General features: G+C 55.2%; 1 protein-coding gene across 10 annotated transcripts in view; it reads right to left on the reverse strand.

The window, feature by feature from the left end:
* PTPRN2 (protein tyrosine phosphatase receptor type N2) overlaps nt 1–19,853 on the reverse strand; it is an 811,978-nt gene that overhangs the window by 49,160 nt on the left and 742,965 nt on the right. For 9 of the 10 annotated variants that reach the window (XM_042927240.1, XM_042927243.1, XM_042927244.1 and 6 more), the window contains one exon: nt 7,942–8,089. In XM_042927240.1, coding sequence (XP_042783174.1) covers nt 7,942–8,089 — 148 coding nt within the window. Of the gene's footprint in view, nt 1–1,759; nt 2,074–7,941; nt 8,090–19,853 lie in introns of those variants that run through there. The other variant, XM_042927247.1, reaches the window with a different exon arrangement.

The following is a 19,853-nucleotide window of genomic DNA, read 5'->3' on the forward strand; positions in this document are numbered from 1 at the left end:
GTGCCCGCACGCGGGTTCTGAGAGTCCAGGCACAGCGCGCCGCCCTGCCTTCGCTGGCTGTTCCCCGCTCGCGACCCCTCCCCACGCACGTCGGAGCCCCTCCCGCTTCCCGGCTCCGCACCCCGCCACACCTCCCGGCGTCCCCCTCGCGCCCCACCCCGCGCCCCTCCTCCCTCCTCTACGCACCCCACCCCACCCCTCACCGCCCTCCCCCACACCCCCACCCTCCTCCTCCATGCACCCCCGCACCCCCCACTCCTCCCACTGCTCTCTTCTACGTGCCCCCACCCCTCACCGCCCTCCCCCACGCCCCCACCCCACACCCCCTCCTCTACACACCCCACCCCACCTACCTCCCCCACGCCCCCACCCCCTCCTCCCTCCTCTATGCACCCCACCCCACTCTCCCCCATGCCCTCCCCCCCTCCTCCATGCACCCCCGCACCCCCCACTCCTCTCTCTTCCCCACCCCCCCGCCCTCCACCACACACCCTTGCACCCCCCCTCCTCCCACTGCCCTCTTCTAAGTGCCCCCCACCCCTCACCGCCCTACCCCACGCGCCCCGCACCGCCCGCCCCACGTGTGCCGCCCATATCCTTCCAACCCCCCATACCCCCTCCGCCCCCACGGCTCCCTCTTCTCTCCCCCTCGCACTCCCTCTTCCCTCACGCACACGCCCCTTACTCCTCTTCCCCCTGCACCACCCTCCTCCACTCGCCCCTGCCCCGCAGTTCTAGGGAACCGCTCTACGTCAACACAGCTGATCAGCAAACCTTCCTTCCATCTGCCACGTAAATCCCATCACGTGAGGTGACATATTCACAGGTGCGGAGGGTTGGGATGTGAGCATCTTCGAGCCATTACTCTGCTGCCACACTCAGCAAAGTGACAGATGTAATCCTTGGGAGACTTGGCTTCTCTGGAGAGAAAACGGGCTCTGCGACCCCAGGTTCCCGCTGCGGGTTAGGGACTCTGCGTCCGGGTGGGCAGTTCTCGCCAGGTTCCCCCCAGGGGTTAGGGGTGCTGCGGTCATGTGGGTGGGCGGCTCTCTCCAGGTTCCCACCACGGGTTAGGGACGCTGTGGCCACGTGGGCGGTTCTCTCTGGGTTCCTTCCGAGGGTTAGGGACCCTGCGGCCGCGTGGGTGTCGCTGTCCAGGTTCCCACCGCAGGTTAGGGATGCTGTGGTCACGTGGGTTGGCGGCTCTCTCCAGGTTCCCGCTGCGGGTTAGGGACCCTGCGGCCGGGTGGGTGGGTGGCTCTCTCCTGATCCAGTGCAGAAGAAGGCACCAGGCAGCTGAGGTCAGCCTCCCTGCTGAGGGAGGGCCGAAGTCAACTGCAAGTGTTTCGGAAACCTCACTGGTGGAACAGGGCCTCTAGGCAAGTGGGAATTCAGGGGTCACCGGGGGGCGGAGGGAGGACGGTTAGGAAGGGAGGTGCACCTGTACATCGCAACTTCCTGCTAAAACCCACCTCCTGGAAGTCCACACCGGTACCAAGGCTTGCTTCTCGCCCGAACTGAATTTTAATAAGGAAAAAATGTCTAAATTGGTGTCAACCTCCAGAGAAAAGTGGCCAGATGATCTTAAAGCATTTATTTGCCAAGAAAGAAAACACCTGTTGGACACTGAATGTGCAACCAGAGGAGAGAACTTTGTTCCGGAGACTCTAGAAGGGAACCCGGCCAAAGAGACACAGGGCACCCTAAGCGTTGGAGCCCAGAGGGCACAGGTGCACGTATCCCAAGTGAGAAGGGAGAGTCAGCAGCTACAGAAGCAGGGGCTTCAAAACTCAGGAGGCCACGCGCGGAGGAGGAGAGGGGACGTAAACCAAGGATGGGGACAAGTGAGGACGCAAACCTCACGGGACACACGTCCGGGAGGCTGACGTCCTGTGGGCTGAGGGAGTACGCGCGGGGGCAGAGGAGTCTGACAGCTGCATCTGTTCAGACCAGAAGAGTCTAATAGCCGCCTCTTTTTATCGGGATGAGACAGACCTGTCTGGTGCCGATGAAACCACGTAACCAGGTAATTTAGAGGAAATGCACTCAATCACGACTCTGCCTCGACCACCTCTGTCAAAGAGAACACTTTTTCAGACCAGGAAGGGCAGAGAAGAGACACTTAGGGGGTGGACAGACGGTGGGCCGAGTGGACAGAGTGGTGGGGTGCCCACTCGCTGTCGGGGTCCCGGGCGCCGGCCAGGTGAGCGAGGGCAGGGTGTTGCCGGTGTTCCGGGTGAGGCCACAGGAGCACGCCGCTCCCGTTCACGGAAGCCGCGCGGGGACGCGGACCCGCACCGCCACTCTGGATCTCGCGGCGGCCCCGGGCCTCTGCGCCCTGACCGCGTGACCAGAACGGGGCGAAACGGCGGGTCTGCAGACCAGCAGGCGAGTTTCCCGCCGGCCCAGCAGGACGGGCAGGCTGCGAACTGCGTACTTCGTGAGGCTCTGGAACGGGAATGTGGTCAGTGGGAGAGTAGCTTTATTAGGGACAAGTCACGTCAGAGAACAAAGGGGGTTGTTTTAAAGTTAAAAAGAGCCGAAGACGTCAAACCCCAAGTGCAGGGGTGACCCTTAACGAAGGTTCATGGTAGACAAACATGGACGGGAATTAGACGGCGCTGGGGTGTTACTGTTGGTTTTCTTAGTTGTGACAGTGCAGTTGTGGTAAGTGGGAGAATGTCCCCCGCTTAGGAGGCACCGGGGAAAGCAGGTAAGTAGACGTCCCGATGGCCGAGACTCACTTCGAAGTAGTTCAGCCAAAAAATAAGTAAAGCGCACACACACGCTGGGCAAATCGGCGGAGTACTGACCGGCAGGTGTCGAGCGTGGGTGTGGGATGCCACCACCAAGTTGTCATTTCAGCCTGAGTGTCTCCAGACTCTTGCGGTAAATCGTGTGCGGGAAAATCACGCCAGGCTGGTCACATTTCGTCTGTGCGAGGGGCTCCTGGGCTGGCCCGCGCGGGAGCCCCTCCGGTGGGATCTCACTGCTGGCCCGTCCTCCCCAGGGTCAGGAGGGCGGCCTGAGCCTAACCGCTCGGCCTTAAGGGCTGGCTCTTCTACGGGCGACGGGGAAGACAGAACCCGAGTCTGTCAGGGTGAACAGAGATACGGCATCTGTGGCATCTGCCCCCGGGTCTGGCACGAAAACGCTCGACAAGCATCTGGACGTGACCGGGGCCGAGAGGACGCCCTCCCGACCCGGGCCGTGCAGCAGGGCTGTTGGCCGAGCCTCAGCTGACGAACAGCCACCGACGTCCCCGCGCGGGTCTGTGCCCACGTGCGGGAGGCTCGGGGGAACAGGGCCCCGCAACGACCCTGTCGGACGTCTTTCTCTGGAAAACTTGAAGACGCAGAAGTCCCGTTCATAGAAGGTACGTGTGGCTTGGCGACAGACGGAGGCGCTACATTGAACCAGGAATCTGGACCTTCGTGACTTCGAATGAGGACGGGTGTGAAGCACCTCTCAGGCACCTGTGTGAGGGCGTGGGGACCGGGACCCCGGGGGACAGAAGGGGCCCCCGGACTTCAGCTGATGGCGACCTCAAGACGAGCGGACCTCGTGGCTTGTGACGGGCCTGCCGCGCAGCGAATGTGAGATTGCAGCAGACGGCGGCGTGCCCAGGGCAGGGAGGGGTGCGGCCACGCCCTCCGAAGGGCCACCGGATCGCTCTGGCCAAAGAGACCGGAGCCCGTCTGTGGAGGGGTCAGGCCCAGCGGCCGGTGGCCTCAGGGCCCCCACGGCGTCAAGGGTCATGAGTCGCTCCGCGAAGGGAATGCTGGGGCGGACACAGCCACGCCGTAGGGGGTCTCCCGAATCTGTGGCCCAGCTGGTGGAAAGGGGTAAAGATGACAGAACATCGGAGCCCCGAGCGGCTAAGTTGTGCCAACAGTCAACGCCCTTGGAACCCCGAGGGGCTGGTGGCGGGGTCTGTGCCATGACCGCGTAAGGATGCCGCTTCCAGGCGCCCTCCGGACGTGGCCCGTCGAGAAGGACTCCTGCTCCTGAAACGCCGCGTTTGCCTCTTCCCGACTTCCCGTAGAAACACCACCTCCCCTCCGGTCTCAGGCAGCGCGGCCGCGGGGACAGCTTCTGCGTGGTGCAGCCACGAGAAAGCCCACACAGAATTCGCTGGGATACTTCCTTGTCGACGTCAGCAAACCCGCAGCCTCCCCGCATCTGGAGGCAGAGATTCGGACGGCTCCGAGACTGAAACACGGCAGCCACGCCCGGTGCTTCTCTGGACCCATAACTTCCTCGTGGGGGTGAGACGCGTGCAGACCCTTCTCACACCAGAGGAGGACAGATCCCGCTTGCTTACCAGATTTCGGAGTCTGACCCAGGACCAGTGCTTACGGGCAGATCGGGGCAGGTCTGGGTGGCTCACAAGTGCCCAGCCCAGAGTATTCTTCTATGGGGAGCCTGCTTAGAGTTCAGAAAAACAAATTTAAACCGAACATTTGTTTGGAAAGAAATTATTTTCCGTGTGCTGTTTTAAGGGCAGCAACGCTTAGCCAAAGTACCGCAGTTCTTGTATGTATTTCAAATATTCATCTCTGGGGACGTTTGAAATTTGTGTCCATTTTTCTGACACAGAAAATGTCAGGCTCGTGCACAAGCATATGTGGGCAGTCCCACCAGCAGAGGGCATGGGTTTGAGCCCCAGCGCCCTCATCTGGCAAGTGCAGGGCTGGTTCCCGGGGGGATTAGAGGCGATGGGGCGGGGGGGGGGGGGGGGGGGGGGGGGGGGGAGGCGGCTTCATGTACTCAGCTGTGGCCTGGTGCCACCAGGTGCCCTGACGTGGGGGACAGCCAGGCAAGGTCAGCCGTCATCCCCACCTGGCCAGGTCCGTGAGGCAAGGCAGGGGCGCCCGCGGCTGCACCCTGGCTCTGGAGCTGAGCTGTGATCTCTTTCACGACAAAGCCCCGAAAAGCCAGACTGGGAGGATGTTCCATTGAGGGCCTTTCGCTCGGTCTCTGGGTATCTGGGTCCTGGGCTGTTCTCTCTGGTTTCACCTCTAAGTGTTCTTTGTCTCCATCTAATCTCTCCCTTGTTTTTGTGACACAGAATCGAAAACATTTTTTTTTTTGTTTAAGACGGTATGCCAAAATAGCATCATATTCCTGTTCTTAATTTAAAAAGCAGATGAGCAGAATATTGCATAATTCCTCCTAAAAATACAAATACATTTAGGAAGCATATTAAATTCCTCAAACTTGTAAGATGACAGAGCACAGACAAAGCCGGTTCATCTGTTCCTAAATCGTCCTCGGAAACACAGCTCCAGGCTGTCAGGGATGGAAAATGGATATCGGAGCCACTTTTGAATTTCCCACGGGACCTGCCAGCCTCCGCTAGAAGGCCCGGTGTGGGAGCAGGGGACGCCCTCAGACGGGCCCCAGACGAGTAAGGGCGCGCAGGAGGGCGGAGGGCAGAGGGCGCAGGGAGTGTGGGCATGACAGGCCCCGGGAAGCCCCGGGAGTCCAGCTGGTAAACCCCGTGGGCACGGACTGGTGCGCATCACGGACGTCACGAGTCCCGTCTCCCGGATGGAGGACCGTCTGCGTGGACGGGAGGCCCGGGCCGCGGGGTCCCGCCAGGCGCACCCAGGAACCCGTCAAACCAGGCAACGGGGGAGCGGGGTGGGAGACACCGGGGAAGCCGGCCGAGGCTCCCACCCGCCGCCGCAGGCCCAGAGCACTGCGCGTGCCGGGGAGGGTGCCTTCTGCGCTCACGGGTGCCGGCCACCTTTTCACAGACACTACCAGCCACTTGCCCAGCACCTTGTGGTTCCACCACGGGGCCGATTCTGTGCCGTGCGGGCCGTGCACGCTCACCACCAGGACGCGGGGCACTCGTCTCTGGTGGAGTCTGGCAGGACCGAGGAGAGCGTAAGTCGTGCCGTCCCCATCCTGCTCAGGGAGGGACGAGGGCCGAAATCTGCTGGTAGGATTTCCCTCTACACGTGAAGGAGGCCGCAAGTGTGGGGGACAGTGGGGTCCCGGGTCACCCACGAAAATGCTCCCGTGTCACTGTGTCAGTGTGCTTGCCCTGCCCTGCCATCCGTGACCAGCACAGCTGCCCTTTCGTGACCCCAGACAGCCAAGAGCACCCGGCCAGGCTGCTGGGGCAGGGGCACCGGCCACCTGCCCCCCAGCGCCTGATCCAAGAAGGGCGGACGTCAGGGGCACCGGGGCCTTGGGACAGGACGTGCTACCATCGCTAAGGTCCTGGCCTGTGGCCACAGGGACAGCGGGGGGCACCTGCCGTGGTCCAGAGGGGTGCTGGAGGGAGATGCTTTGGATTTATTTAGTATTTACCACAAGGGACCTGATAGTCCACGTAAGTGACCAGACCCAGGGACGCGTTCCGTCCCAGTTTGCTGAGTGTCGGCCCCAAACAGCTAAGAGTTCCAGGTACAGGCAGAACCCTCCTGGACTCCCCATCTAGGCCCCGAGCACAGCGGCCACGTTAGATCCTCGCGTGGCCCCGTATCTAGCAGCAGCCTGGCATGCAGTAGGTACTTAATAAATGTGTTAGTCAATGGCTTTTTTTTTTTTTTTTTTGCTTCTAAATATAAAACACATAGATGACAACAGCTCCTCTACTATTAAAGCCCTTCAGGGAAAAACTCCTCAGACCTCATGGAGACAGAGGGCCTAGCCTGAGCCCTCACTGACCTGCTAGAAAACATCACACCAGAAGCGCGTTCAGATTTCGAGGGTCTGTGATGCTGTCGTCAGTGTCTAAGGCGACACGAGATGCCAGCTTTTAATCTTTCTGACCCGTAAACTCGGATCAGATCACTGCCATTTACATCTAAGCATCTCCCGAGGCATCTACTCCCGAGGCATCTACTGGGCCAGGCGAGGGGGCCCGGCAGGAGACGGCCCGTGGCCACGCCACCAGGCTGCAACACGGGCTCCAAAGGGCTGGGACCCGGGGTCTGGGACACGGTGGTGGGGGGGGGGGTGGCTGTCCCCATTGTGGACGCCGATTTTGCTGAGGGTGTGGCTTTGCTGTGCCCTCAAAAATGTCAGCCGACAACATTTTATCATGTCGGCCGTACGTGCAAGGACCCCTCGTCTGCAGATACTAAGATAGTAACTCCGTGCACACGTTTGCTCTTCACGGATCAGCGTTCAGTGAGGGTCCGTTCGTGTCAGGCACTTTGGTCACAAACGCACCTCCGATCCCTCTCCTCTCTGCTCCGTGCAGGGCGGGTTCATACGTGAATCAAAGCGCAACCCTGGCCTGGAACGTGCTAGAACACAGGAGGCTGACGCACCTGTTAAGTGACGCAAGAAAAGGAGCCCCGCCAGGCGGGTTTGTTTGATCACGTCCTCTGCGACCTCTCCTTCTGTAGGTCACTGCTAACACACTCAACCCCTGACGTAACTTTGTCTCCTACTCGGTGCAAATTGCTTTGCAGAACTGGTCTCTTTGTGTCGCTGCTTTCTGGCGGTGATTCCCGGCCAGAGTCGGCCCTCGGCGACGCCTGTTGACCCGAGTGTCAGGCGGGAAGGCTGCCGTGGCACCGACCAGCGCTCACGCCCTGCCCACGACGTGGCCGGCGCTACGCTAACCGCCCTCGGGGCTTGGCGATTCCAAGGAAGACAGTACGACCCCGATTACAGACGAGGAAGAGGTTCGCAGCAGCTAAGAAACGAGTCTCAAGTTGCACGGTGACAGCCAACAGAGCAAGTGCCGGTCGGGGCACAGCCACCCCCAACCCGGGACTGTGCCGCTGGAGCACAAAGGAAGGAGCCGACCCCGTTTTCGGGCTAGGGACGGCTTCCCAGGGGTGGCGTGTTCGCCGGCCGGGCGCCGGGGGTGGGGACAGCGGGAAAAGGAGGCGACGGCAGGCGGGGGCAGCCCACCCCACCCATCACTGAGGGCCGCCCTCCCTTGGCCGGGGCCCCCGGGCGGCTACGTACAGGTCAGCACTGCCGGAGAGCGGTTCTTGTGTGCGTTCTCCGCCCTCTGGGCCACGAGCGAGCTGTTGGGCTCCGCCTGGTAGGCACACAGCGCCTCCCACTCCTTCTCCAGGCGGTTCTTGTTCTTCAGGTGGTCCTCCATGTAGGCCTGGAGCGGAAAAACACAGAGTCAGGGAGGCGTCGTGACACCCAGGGGGCCAATGGACACAGCCCACGCGTCCCCTGCGGGCACGCGTGAAGAAGCCGGTTCCTACCGGCTCCAGTAAGAACACGTGTTCTGCTGGTCGGTTCCCGGGGGCTCAAAATGTGCTCGCTCCGGGCGCGGAGCCTGGGCATCAGGGACACTTGGATCATGACGGGGGGCCCTGTCCGCTATTATGAACTGACCGGGGAGAAAGAAGTGCACACGGAGGGCCAGACCTGGTCACCTGACCAAAAGCTGGTGTAGATAACGTGTCTGGACAGAAGCCATTTTCCTTGAACTGGCCCACTTTTCTGGATCCAGTGGGCGTGATGCAGAAGATACTGGCTGCTCTGATGCGTGAAACGTCACAGAGCTTGTGGCGGTAAAAACACAGAAAACGACACAGAGCCTGTAGCGGGAAAAACACAGACCCGAAGCGATGGAAGCAGACACCTTGACCTTCGGCTGCTTGGCTCTAAGTTTTCCGGGCACCTGCTTGTCGTCAGCGATCGCTAGACGTGGACGAGGAAATGCCTCCGGAACATTCCCTCCCACAAAGACAACGACAGGGGCCGGCATCTCACCAATCTAGGTAGTGGTGAAACAACCGTGATTTTGAGGAAAAACATTGCAAATGACCGAACCCCAGCTGCTTTGTCGTGCCCGAAGGAAAGAGGGTCGCACCTGTAACATCTTGTTTGTGCTCTTCAGTGTGTTGTGTGTGGACACACGTGTTCAGCTAGTCCCACCAACAAAATAAAACCCGAGCACGCAGGTCCGGGTCTCTAGCGGTCAGGCACCCCGACGTCTCCCCAAGGATTGGCACCCCGCCAGCCCCCACCGTCCTGTCACCCCAAGTGAGCACCCAGCTCAGGCCCCCACAAGGACCGGGACAGGCCTGCTCCATGTCTCCTCCCCGGCCAGCTGCTCGGGGCTCAAGGGGCCCGGGGAGAAGGAAGGGAACTCAAGCCAGTCCTGCTGGGTCCTCCTTCCTCTTATCGCAGTTTGGACGAGCGTGGACTCGAGTCGTTTTGTTATTCACTCAACAGGCACCTACTGTGTCCATGTTGGTCTACAAACCACGGAAAGCCGGTGCCTCGGTGGGCGCTGTGGGAGGGAAGGCATCGCCTTCAGGGTCTGCCTGGCCCGGGGAGGGGGGCCAGCGATGGGCTGTGACCAGAAGCTGGGACCTGGGTTATGACTGTCACATATCTTTCGTGGCCCCTGCTGAGGCCACTGAGGGAACCAGCTGACAGCCTTCTGTGCAGATGACAGAGAACCACACGAACCACACAGTGGGTGCTTTTTCCGTGACACGCCCTGGACCCTCCTTGCCAGGGCCCGACTCTGGGACCCCCACCCAGTCCCTCCAGTTTCCTCACATGGGGAGGACGCGAATTTAAGTGGCCCAATCCAGAAAACGTCAACTGCAAACTGCTTTTTTTGGAGACAATCATTATGGAATATCGGATGCATATTTTTGTGCCAAAGTTGTCCTAATAAGGACGTTTCAGCATGATACAATATTTAAGTTTTGTGAAATAGTCCTCTAGCTAAAATATGGTGTGGTGGGGGGAGGAGTAGTTCTGGCTCACGTGTGTGGTTTCAGTGCTTCCGAACTTTCCTCAAGATCAGATATCGTCTGCGAAACAGGCACGGGATGTTATCTCCGACCCTGCACCTGCAGCTGTTTATGGGTTTACAGTCACCTCAACTGTGGGGCGTGAAGGCTGCAAGGTCAATTCAATTTCTAAACTTATGGCAAGAAATACACACCGGACTCCAGGAGGGAAGCTTGGTGGTAAGACGGAGGAGGGAGCAAAGACATGGTTTTTCTGAGAACAAAGTCTTCTAAAGTGATAACTTGATTCTATGAAAGTTGAGATAACTTTCCAGCCTCTCGGCCTGTGTTGCTTCCATAGACACTCCTGTGTCTGCCCGGTTCGGGGCGTTTCAAGTTGATCCGTTCTGTTAATGTTTTTATGCAACATCACTTATATTAAACTGATGTAATTTCCCCTTTCACGGTTTAGGAGACTTTCCTGTCTCATGTTTGGGGACAAGATGCTATTCACCTGTGACAGGAGAGGATATTTCCATGTTGTCTGTAAAATAATGTGTTTTAAACAACGGCAAAAACAAACTGCCTGTGGGGTCCTGTCTCTCAAGGGTGTGGGACGTATGAACTAGAACAGGTACAGTAACCCTCCTCAGACACAGTTGCTTTTGGGAATAACTGGGTAAATTAACGTGTAATTGAAACACTGCTCATGTTCTTTCCCCCAGAGTGAGTGTGTAGCTGGAGTTGTTTTAAAAACTGACATTCTAATACTTTTGTTTTATCTGTGTGTGTGTCTGTACATTTTTATTACACACGTAGCATTCATAGAAAAGAAAGATAATGAAGGTCAGCAGAATGAAAACAAATGCCACTAATAGCTCCACCACCCAGAGCTAACCATAAGGCTTCGATAAGCCCCACCCTTGTTGGCATGTGCTTCGGCCGCTTTTCCCCCCCTTGCTTATCACCATCGCTTCAGCTTTGGACAACATTTTTATTACAGGACTTTCTTACCTGAATTGAAAAGAAGCAGAGATGAAGCTTTCCTCTTATATTCAAGGAAGCCGAGGCCTAGATTTGTGAAACCATGAGCTCGAAGTCCCCAGCAGTCAGGGGCAGCACCTAAGCTTGGGTCTGCCATCTGGGATGCTGCTGTTTTGTCTTGGCTCACTGCTGCATCCTTCTCCCCGCACCCTGACCTTCACAACCACAGAACTTCTGGTCCCAGATACCATCCGTTTCAGAAATCACTAATGGAGCCTAGACTAGCACTGCCCTTTGTCTAAACTTCATTTTACTAACCTGCGCCTTTCTATCTCAATAAGACTATTTCCCAGTGTTTTGATGTTCCACCCCATATCGCCATCACTCTCTATGCTTTGTTCACGCGGAATCTTCTGTAATGAATCTATCCAGACTTTAAGGTCAGTGCAAATGCTCCTGTCTCCTTTGTGAGTCTGAGATGTGCCTACTGCCAGCCTCTCTGATCCTCCTTTCCTACGATTCCACCCTCTTCGTCAGACACTAACTATTTTAAAAAACTACGTCCTGTGACATTAATCACATTCTGCTTTGTGCTACAGCCTGGTTGGGGGGGGGGGTGTGTCAGGATCTTCTTCCTCTCATGAGATCAATATTTTTGAAAATGGGGCCCATGTCTCATTCACTTGGCATGTGCTTTGGGCACACAGTCAATATTTGCTGGATGATTGCTCATAACCTGGAAATTTCTAGAAGTAATTTGTGTTACAAATAAACATTTTACGTCAATGACAGCATCCAAAAAAAAATGCATTAGAGTCTTCTGGAAGTTGGGAGAATTGCTCTTAAAGGTAACATAAGGGCTTTGGAATGGTTCATTATATGTTTCCTCACCGCCTTCTTCCTTTCTGGGTTACCCAAGCAGCATGTCTATGATCCATACCCAGTAGGCGTGGTGGCCACTGCAATGTAATGGCAGCCTCAGGAGCCTGGAGACACAGCAACGGTTGAGAAAGCTCTTCTCCCTGAGCCCCTCCTCTTCCTTCTGAGTCCAGACCCTGTGTCATCTCCCCGAGTCCTTCTTTGTCATTGTGTGAGAACTCCTGTGCTCGGGATACAACAGCGCCATCACCGGTGTGATGGGGGTGTTTCTAGAACCTGCCATCCCAGCTGCGAGCAGCTGCTGGTCAGGGCCCCGTCTCACGCACATCACTTTACACGGCCCCCGTTCCTGGCCCTTGTGAGTACCTCCGAATCGAAGCTTTGAGAAGGAAGCCCTGGGATACACAGAGTACTCGTTAATGGTACCAGACGGGAGCCAGGCACGTGCAGGTGGGGTCCCCCACGACGGGTAGTCTGAAGAGCCGGTGCTCGGTGTTAGTTGGTTCAATTTGAAGAGCTTAGATACATGAATTTTGATGGCTCCTGTGGTTCGTCGGGAATGTTTGGAAGCAGGTCTTTGATCTTTCCGAGCTGCTCACTGCACCCTTAGTATTTGTGGGTGACGGAGGGAGAGGTTCCGAAAGGGTTCTTGGCCGGAAGAACTTGGCATCGCACTTCCACATTCTTGCCCTCCATCGGGATTTTATTCCGGCTGATTTTAGGTGAGACCCGAGCGGGGAGCTGTCGGAACCTTCTTGAATTCTGATACTTTCCTGGGATCCAGGCTTAGTGTGCTCGCAGAAAGGGTAATTCCCAGATCCCACCGCTTGTGGGAAAAGGCCCGCAGGTTCCAGAACGTGGTTTCCCGAGTTACAACCGGCACACGCTGGCTGACACCGGCCTCGGGCCACACGGTGCCAGGTGACGGTGCTCCAGCATTTCCTTTGAGTTCTTTGCGAGGTGAGAAGGACCCCAGCTTTCATAAGCCCTATTTTGTGAGACACTCACCCCATTAGAGGTTCTCCTGTTTAATCTTCCTCTTGCGAGCCCCGCTCCTCACTTAACACCTTCTTTTTTCTCGCTCACGCTATTAGCCCACGGGTAGGAAGATTACAAACACCTTCTGGGTCACAAGGACCGTGTGCCATCAGAGGACTTTTCAAACGGTTCCCTGTGTCAGACAAACTGGCCTCCACATTTAATGGGGTAACTTTACACGGAATCCCAAACCTCTGGGACAAAAATGTTACTGCTTGGAGACATGTCCACAGTTTGTCAAGATAGCTTAAATATTTTCTGCAGTGTTTTCTCATCGAATTGTCAACGCCGTGAGCTCGGGAAAGTGATTTCTAGAAATATAGATCATCTGGGATGCTCTGCAACATAATGGGGTTTTGCTAATAACCACAAGAGCACTTCGTGTCTTCAGGAGATGATTTTGGCTACCATCCACAAAGCCTTTAGGAAAGCCTGGAGGAGCTTTTGCTGAACTGGGAGGCAGTAAAATGGAAGAGGCACCGGACTTGATCTTGAAGGACTTCTTAACAGTGTAATAAACAACAAGGATTGGTCCTCACGTAGCTGCTTCTTGGCTGTACTTCTGGGCAAACCACCCAATCTCACCCACCTTTAATTCACTACTACGTAAACTGGGAATCACAGTACGTATTTCTGAAGGTGGTTCTGAGGGTTGACTGGGTCAGTATGTGACATACACTTTGTGAATTAAAAAGTGTGAACAGGCAGAAAGGATGGTGATCACGGTGGGCATCAGCTTTTCACTAGAAACAGAGGGAATCTCTTGCGGGGCGCCTGGGTGGCTCAGTTGGTTGAATGTCTGGCTTCGGCTCAGGTCATGATCTCAAGTTCGTGGCTTTGAGCCCCGCGTCGGGCTCTGTGCTGACAGCTCGGAGCCTGGAACCTGCTTGGGATTCTGTGTCTCCCTCTCTCTGCCCCTCCCCTGCTCCCACTGTATCCCTCTCTTTCTCAAAAACAAATAAACATTACAAAAAATTAGAGAAAGAGGGAATCTCTTTAATTCCCTTCCAGATTCCGTGGCTGTACCGCAGTTCTGGGGACACTGCCATTACCTGATCAGCCATGACACAGTACATCTCCACCAATACCAGCCACTGACCGCAGCTTGGATGCAGAATTCAAGGGGCGATCGCGGCGGCACCTTTACTGGGGACACACCATTGCTGCAAGCGAGTGTAGCGACACCGTCGCGAGCAGTGGAGACGAACCCCAGCGCCAAATGCTAACACTCAGACGGATCGGGACCACGTACCAGTCAGCGAGACACTCAGCATGATGCCCCCTCAGTCACCATCTATGGGCGCCGTTAACGTCGCGGCGTCCTCACGGGTGTCTGGAGACCTCCACTGCTTTGCGGTACGATATGAACCGAGTAGAAAGCATCCCGGCGAAACTTCGTTTTACCCCAGGAGCAAACGTCCTCCCGCTGCGGCTGAGGCGTATGAAGGAAGGCTGGGGTTTGGAAAGGCCCAGTTTCTGCGCGCGAAGCTCTGTTTCCACTCCTTTCTTTACCCTGGCACCTCTCGCCACGTTACTTGACCGATGTGACCATCAAGCCTTCTGCGAGAGCGCACGCCCGCTGCCCGTGCCCGTGACGGGCCTGCGGCTGGTGTCGTGAGGTTGGCTGGGAGAGGACAGCCTTTAAGAGCAAGGAGAAAGCTGTTTCTGCTGCCTTTTGGAGAAACGGGGACCGTTTCTCTCTTTGAAAATAAACACCGTGACTTGTCCTCATTAATGCAGTGGAGGGAATGTTTCTGTTGAATGCTTGAATTCCAAGCACAAAGTACAAAAAATGAAGGCAGAGGCTCGATGGGGTCAGGGGTGCCGCTCGGCTCACGCGGCCACGGCCACGGCCACGGCTTCATCAGGAGGGGGTGTGCACCTGTCTCTGCAGAGCGCCGCGCCCGACACGCTTGCACGTAATTTACCGTGCAGCGGGCATGTTAAGATATTCAAAGTTCAAAATCAGAAATCCGGAATAGTTACAGCTCCCAGGACAGATCTGGCTAAACGATCCGAGGACAGTTTTGTCATTTCTCAGCATAGACAAGAGGTGCTGGGAGCCGGACTCCTGAGCCCCACGGCTGTATCCCCACTGCCAGCAGACGCACACAACAGGAGCACACGGTGCGGCCCCGCACCGGGGCAGCCCCCCCCCACCCCGGCCCACGCGACCGCTCTGGGACGGCTGGTCTCACGGCAGGCTAACGCTCGTGCCGTGCCCCTCTAAACGCACAGCGGAGGCACGCACGTTGTCCTTAAAAACAGTCCCGCCTGCAGACCCAGGAAGGGCTCGAAGCCTGTGCTGTCAGTGTGCAGCTTCCTGGGGAAAAGCAAACACGGTTTGGGGCGTGTGGACAAAAAGCCTGAACAAGCCTGCACGAGGAATGAACGAAGGACCACGCGGTTGCCCTCCTTTTTATACAGTTAAAAAATCACCTCCACGGAAATCCGTTTGAGGAGGGAACATTCCATGCGTCGCTCGCCTGGGCAGCCCGGCCTGCAGGGGCCTCGCGTGGGCAGCAGAAGCGGTTTCCCCACAAGTGTGAGCCAGCGTCATTGCCCCCAAAGTCTTCCCCCGAAAGCTCTGAGGACCAGCCCAGGGGCCCCTGGAAACTTCTCAGGGCTGTCTGCACGTGACCCAGAAATGCCCTGCGCCCCGCGACCCGGCAGCCTGCGGTGGTAGAAATGTGCTTGTTAACGTGGTGGAGAAACCCTCAAATACTGCCAAGTGCAGCCTTCATCAGAGGAAGCCCCAGCTTACGCTCCGTTCAGGCACAGAGGGGAGTCAACACGGTGACAGAATGCAGCCCGGAAGGGACAGAAAAGCACGCGTGCTGGTTTTGAGGCTGTGACACGGAATTCCCTATGTCATTTAAAACCCTTTTCGTAATCGAAAAATAAAACACAAAAATGCGAGAACTAGAAAGACAAACAAAAGCTCTAAAGAAAACATCATGTTTTTCCAAGAACTTCCGGGAAGCCCCCTCCGCCCCGACCGACGTGCTTCTGGAGGGGCAGAGGGACAGCAAGGCGCAGGGACCGGCTAGGGGACACAAACACCAGTTAAGCCTTGATGACGTAGCACTTAACCAATGGGGGGCTTCACTATAATTTTACCATGGTTTTGGTCTTGGTATTCTGCATCTGGCACAAAGTCCAGAATCGCAAGAAACCATACGGACGAAAGAGAGGTCTTGAACAGGGACGGAAGCCTGCAGGGCGTTTCCCGGAATCGGGAAATAATTAACCCGGCCGCAGGGTCATCTTTAGCGGGTGCTGGACAGAGACGGGGGCACGCTGAGACACCCGTGCGGGCGCTGGAGACACAGGCTCGTCAAATAAGTCTGTGGCTTCCGCTAACCTTTACCTGACAGATTTGCAGAAGAAGAAAGCCGCAATTTTATGAAGACTTACGACGAAAACTTGGATGGAAAGTGTTGATAATGAACACATTCTGTCCCGGAAAGGTTCTAATTCATCACCTTGGAGAAGTAAGCAGTCCTGTCCTCCTTACCTCTGACTAAACGGGAGGAGGGGAGGCGGTTTGTTTTCTGCGGGGCGTCGTCTAGCCCGACCTGGTGCTCGGGTGTGCGCGTGGGGCCACAGACGCGGTCTCTGCGGGGGGACAAAGACGGGAGCCGCGTGCGGCGGCTCTGTGTTTCAGGCGGTCATTCTTCAGGCAGCTCGGCGAGCTTAAGTAAACCGTTTTATGAATCTTATCACCTTATTTAACATCTTAAAAATTAAGGTTATGTGAGCACAGGTTAAGGTACAAAGATGAAAACTTACAAGCGATGGAAAATAATTGAGAGAATTACAGCATCTTTTCTATACGTGTACAGCCATTAGTGTTTAAATTTAGGGCAGAGAAGTCATGAGTGAAAGCTGGATTTCTCCTCTAATCGTGGGGGAGGGAGGCCACACCTGCACGCCTACTTCAGAGCCCTGCCCCTGTGTTGGCCGTGCAGCTATGTATTCACTCATCACTGACATTGTTACAAGCACATCAGACCAGCCGGGGCATTTGTGTGTTCTGACCCAGCAAAGAGTCTGTCCTCATGGGGCTGGTTTCTTCTGCCGGAGAACGGGCCACATCCAAATCAACAAAAGTGACATGAAAAGTGCCGTGAGGCGGGAGGCAGGGGTCCAGACCCCCCGGAAGGGAGGCCCCTCTGAAAAACTGGTTCCCAAGTGCATCCCGCAAGCTGGGAAGGGCTCATCATACAAAAATCGAGGGGTAATACAGGGAGACAGAACAGCCAGGGTGAGGGCTCAGGGTGGGAAGGGGTCCGGCATGGTCCAGGGACAGAGAGAAGCCCGGGGCGGCCAGAGCAAAGGGAGTGAGGTGGGATGGTGCCCGGGGCTGGATCCCGAGGGCGCCAGGTGGCCGTGGGCGAGCCTGAGGTCTGCGGTAAGAGCCGTGGGAAGCCACCGGCGCGTTTTAGGCAAAGGAGGCGTGTGATGGCAAAGATGGATTTAAAACGTCGCTGTCACTACAGGCGGGGACTTAAGTGCACAAGATGGGCCGTCTGCACTGGAGATCACAGGGGCTGGCGTTCGGGGACAACGGCGGCGGCAGAGGGCACAGAGAAACGGGCAGACGCGTCCTGTGTTCTGGAGGCGGAGCTGCCGAGATTCACTAACAGAGCAAATGAGACGATTTTAGTCTGCTCATCTCATCATCCAACCTGTTCATCCTCATACTCCTACATTTCTGCAACCCTTCACTTTGTAAAATATTCTGGAATTCGTTCAGCCCTTTGTCATACGACCACAGCGGAGAAAGGTCCCGCTGTGTTGGTCTGAGAGACGAGGTCATAGCCTTCCTTTACCCAAAGTCAAAAGTCTAGGTAAAATCCAAAAAAGTCCATCAACATTCCTGATATTTCCAACAACCTTCGTGCTCTGGCTGCGTGGACAAAATGTTCAGATATTTGATAGCACTGCTTGGTTTTCGTCTTTGCAGCACAAAATCTCACTGAAGTCTGCCCAAAGCACCGCGGAAAATTAACGGCCAATCGCTTCACCCAAAATTTAAAACGTAAAATCAACCGAACAACTAAATTAACCTGGAACCCTTCGATACACGTATATGCAAATGAGGCCATTCTAAAACGCAGACAAAGGTATTCGAGTGTGTGCGCACCCACAAACACGAGCGCAGCTATGTTAGGAGCCCGTGACCGCCAGCCGTCACCCTAGTGAGCAAATTATGCCCTGGTAGGTTGGAAATACCGTGCTGCCTCCTTCAGACCACCCGGGCTCCAGCTATTAAAGTACTGCTACAATCATGAGCTGGTTCCCAGATGCCACAAAAAATTCCACGAGACATTCACAATCTGGAGCGGAGCGATAGGACCGGTGCATTAAAATACATTTTTTATATTTTAAAGAATGAAAGCAAGAAGACATCAGGTTTGAGCAAACAAGAATTTTTAAGAGAACACATCTGTACCGCACGGGGCGGAGGGGGGCAGCTCAGAACTTCCAAAGAAACACAACAGAGCCCGAGTCCCGCCTGTCCACCAGCCAGCGCAGGGCTCTAGAATGACCTTCAGCCCAGAACATATGTCGGATTTGCCGCAGGCCCTAGGAGGGACCGTCCCTCCCACACCAACCTTCCAGAGCTTCTAGAAGCCCGAACGTTGGCTTTCTCCTGTTCATAGCGACATGAGTTCTAACCAGATGGCGCTATAAACTTAGTGTTTTAATCCCGCCATCAAGTCAGCGGGAAAAATCAGGACAACGAAATAAATGTAAGATACATTTTCGGAACTCCCAATAGGCCAATTATTTTACCCCTTACGGTCTCTCCACTGTCTGGCGTGGAGGCTGGCACAGCCTTGGTGGTCAATAAATATTTGTCGTATGAATCCCGTCTTGAGAATGTGCGACAGCTCCACGGTCTCTGGCTCAGAGCCCCGCGCGGGGCAGGGGGGGGGGGCGGGGACCCGCGAATTTACAGTGTTGCAGCCACGCCGCGTCTCCAATGAGATCTTTTGGGACAAACGGGCACCAGCGCTTCATTTAACAGTTTTCTCTAACAATATTTACTGTTCGTGATCTTAAATCAAAGGAGCACCCAGAAGTGGGGGAAGGCAAAGCTCTACACTACTAAACAAATTTCCATTTCTTTTACAATATGCTCCTAGACTTCAATTTTTCCAGCATTGGCTCTTTTCTCTGGCTGGCTGTCGGACTCCCTCACCTCTGCCGGGATATTTGGGAATATTGCATAATCCATTCCTGGAATGCATGAGCACCTCTGGATCCTATAAAATATTCATTCACTTTCAAAAATATTTGCACCCTGCTGTCAACGGGGACAAATTCATACGGAGTAGCAGAAAATGGCGATTTTAATGGCAAATGCTTTCCTCAGACCTCTCCTTCCACTAAAACATTTTCTTCAAAATTATTTTCATACGGAAGATTAACAATTTCAACATTAGCTGCTAATCCCCTTTCATTTAAAACTCTGCTGATAAAATCCTTTGCTTGTCATTCAAAGAGTAAGTAATAATTATAGATTTGAGGGTTCCATCTCTGGCTTCATTAATGGTGAATTGCATGGAAGTCTGAGGCGTAAGTCTGCTTTGATACATCTCAAAATGCAATTTCCACAGCTTCCCTGGGCTATGTACAATTAATTACACAGTTAATAAGGGAACTATGTTAATGAAAGGCACATTATTCATCCAGACCACCTGCCTTTACCAAATATCTTTTGTGTGGTTCCCTTCTTTCTGCGATTTTGGTCTACAGACGGTAACAGCAACAACCCCCTCCCCCAGCCCCACAACTGACGATGCGGCGACTTAAAACATCGGCCTGCTGGTCTGCAGCTCCTTCAATTAACACAAATCTGAAGAAAAACGTAATTCCATTTTAACCCATTTCTACTAATTTCTGCCTTCTAAACGTTTAAATAAAATGTCTGCCCGTGGTATTTGAAACTCTTGAAAGAGCTGTCTTCTAAGCAAGCGCTTATTCCTAAGGTGTCTGACTTTCATCAACGGGACATCGCCTTTCCGAAAGATGAAAAGTCAGGAGGACGCGCACGGGAACGAGAGCCCCCGACGGGCCCCCTCGCTCTCGCCTCACCGGCCTGAAGCCTCCGTGTTTGGCAATAAGTAAATCATTCCGTCTGTAAAATCAAAGTTTGACTACAGTTTAGCGCAGGAAACCGGCGTTAACTTCTACAAAGCAAGTTAATGTCCCTGAGCCTTTGATGTGGAATAGAAATCCGAATAGTGTAACTGG

Source organism: Panthera leo, chromosome A2 (genome assembly GCF_018350215.1).
Source record: "Panthera leo isolate Ple1 chromosome A2, P.leo_Ple1_pat1.1, whole genome shotgun sequence".
NCBI classification, from domain to species: Eukaryota; Metazoa; Chordata; class Mammalia; order Carnivora; family Felidae; genus Panthera; species Panthera leo.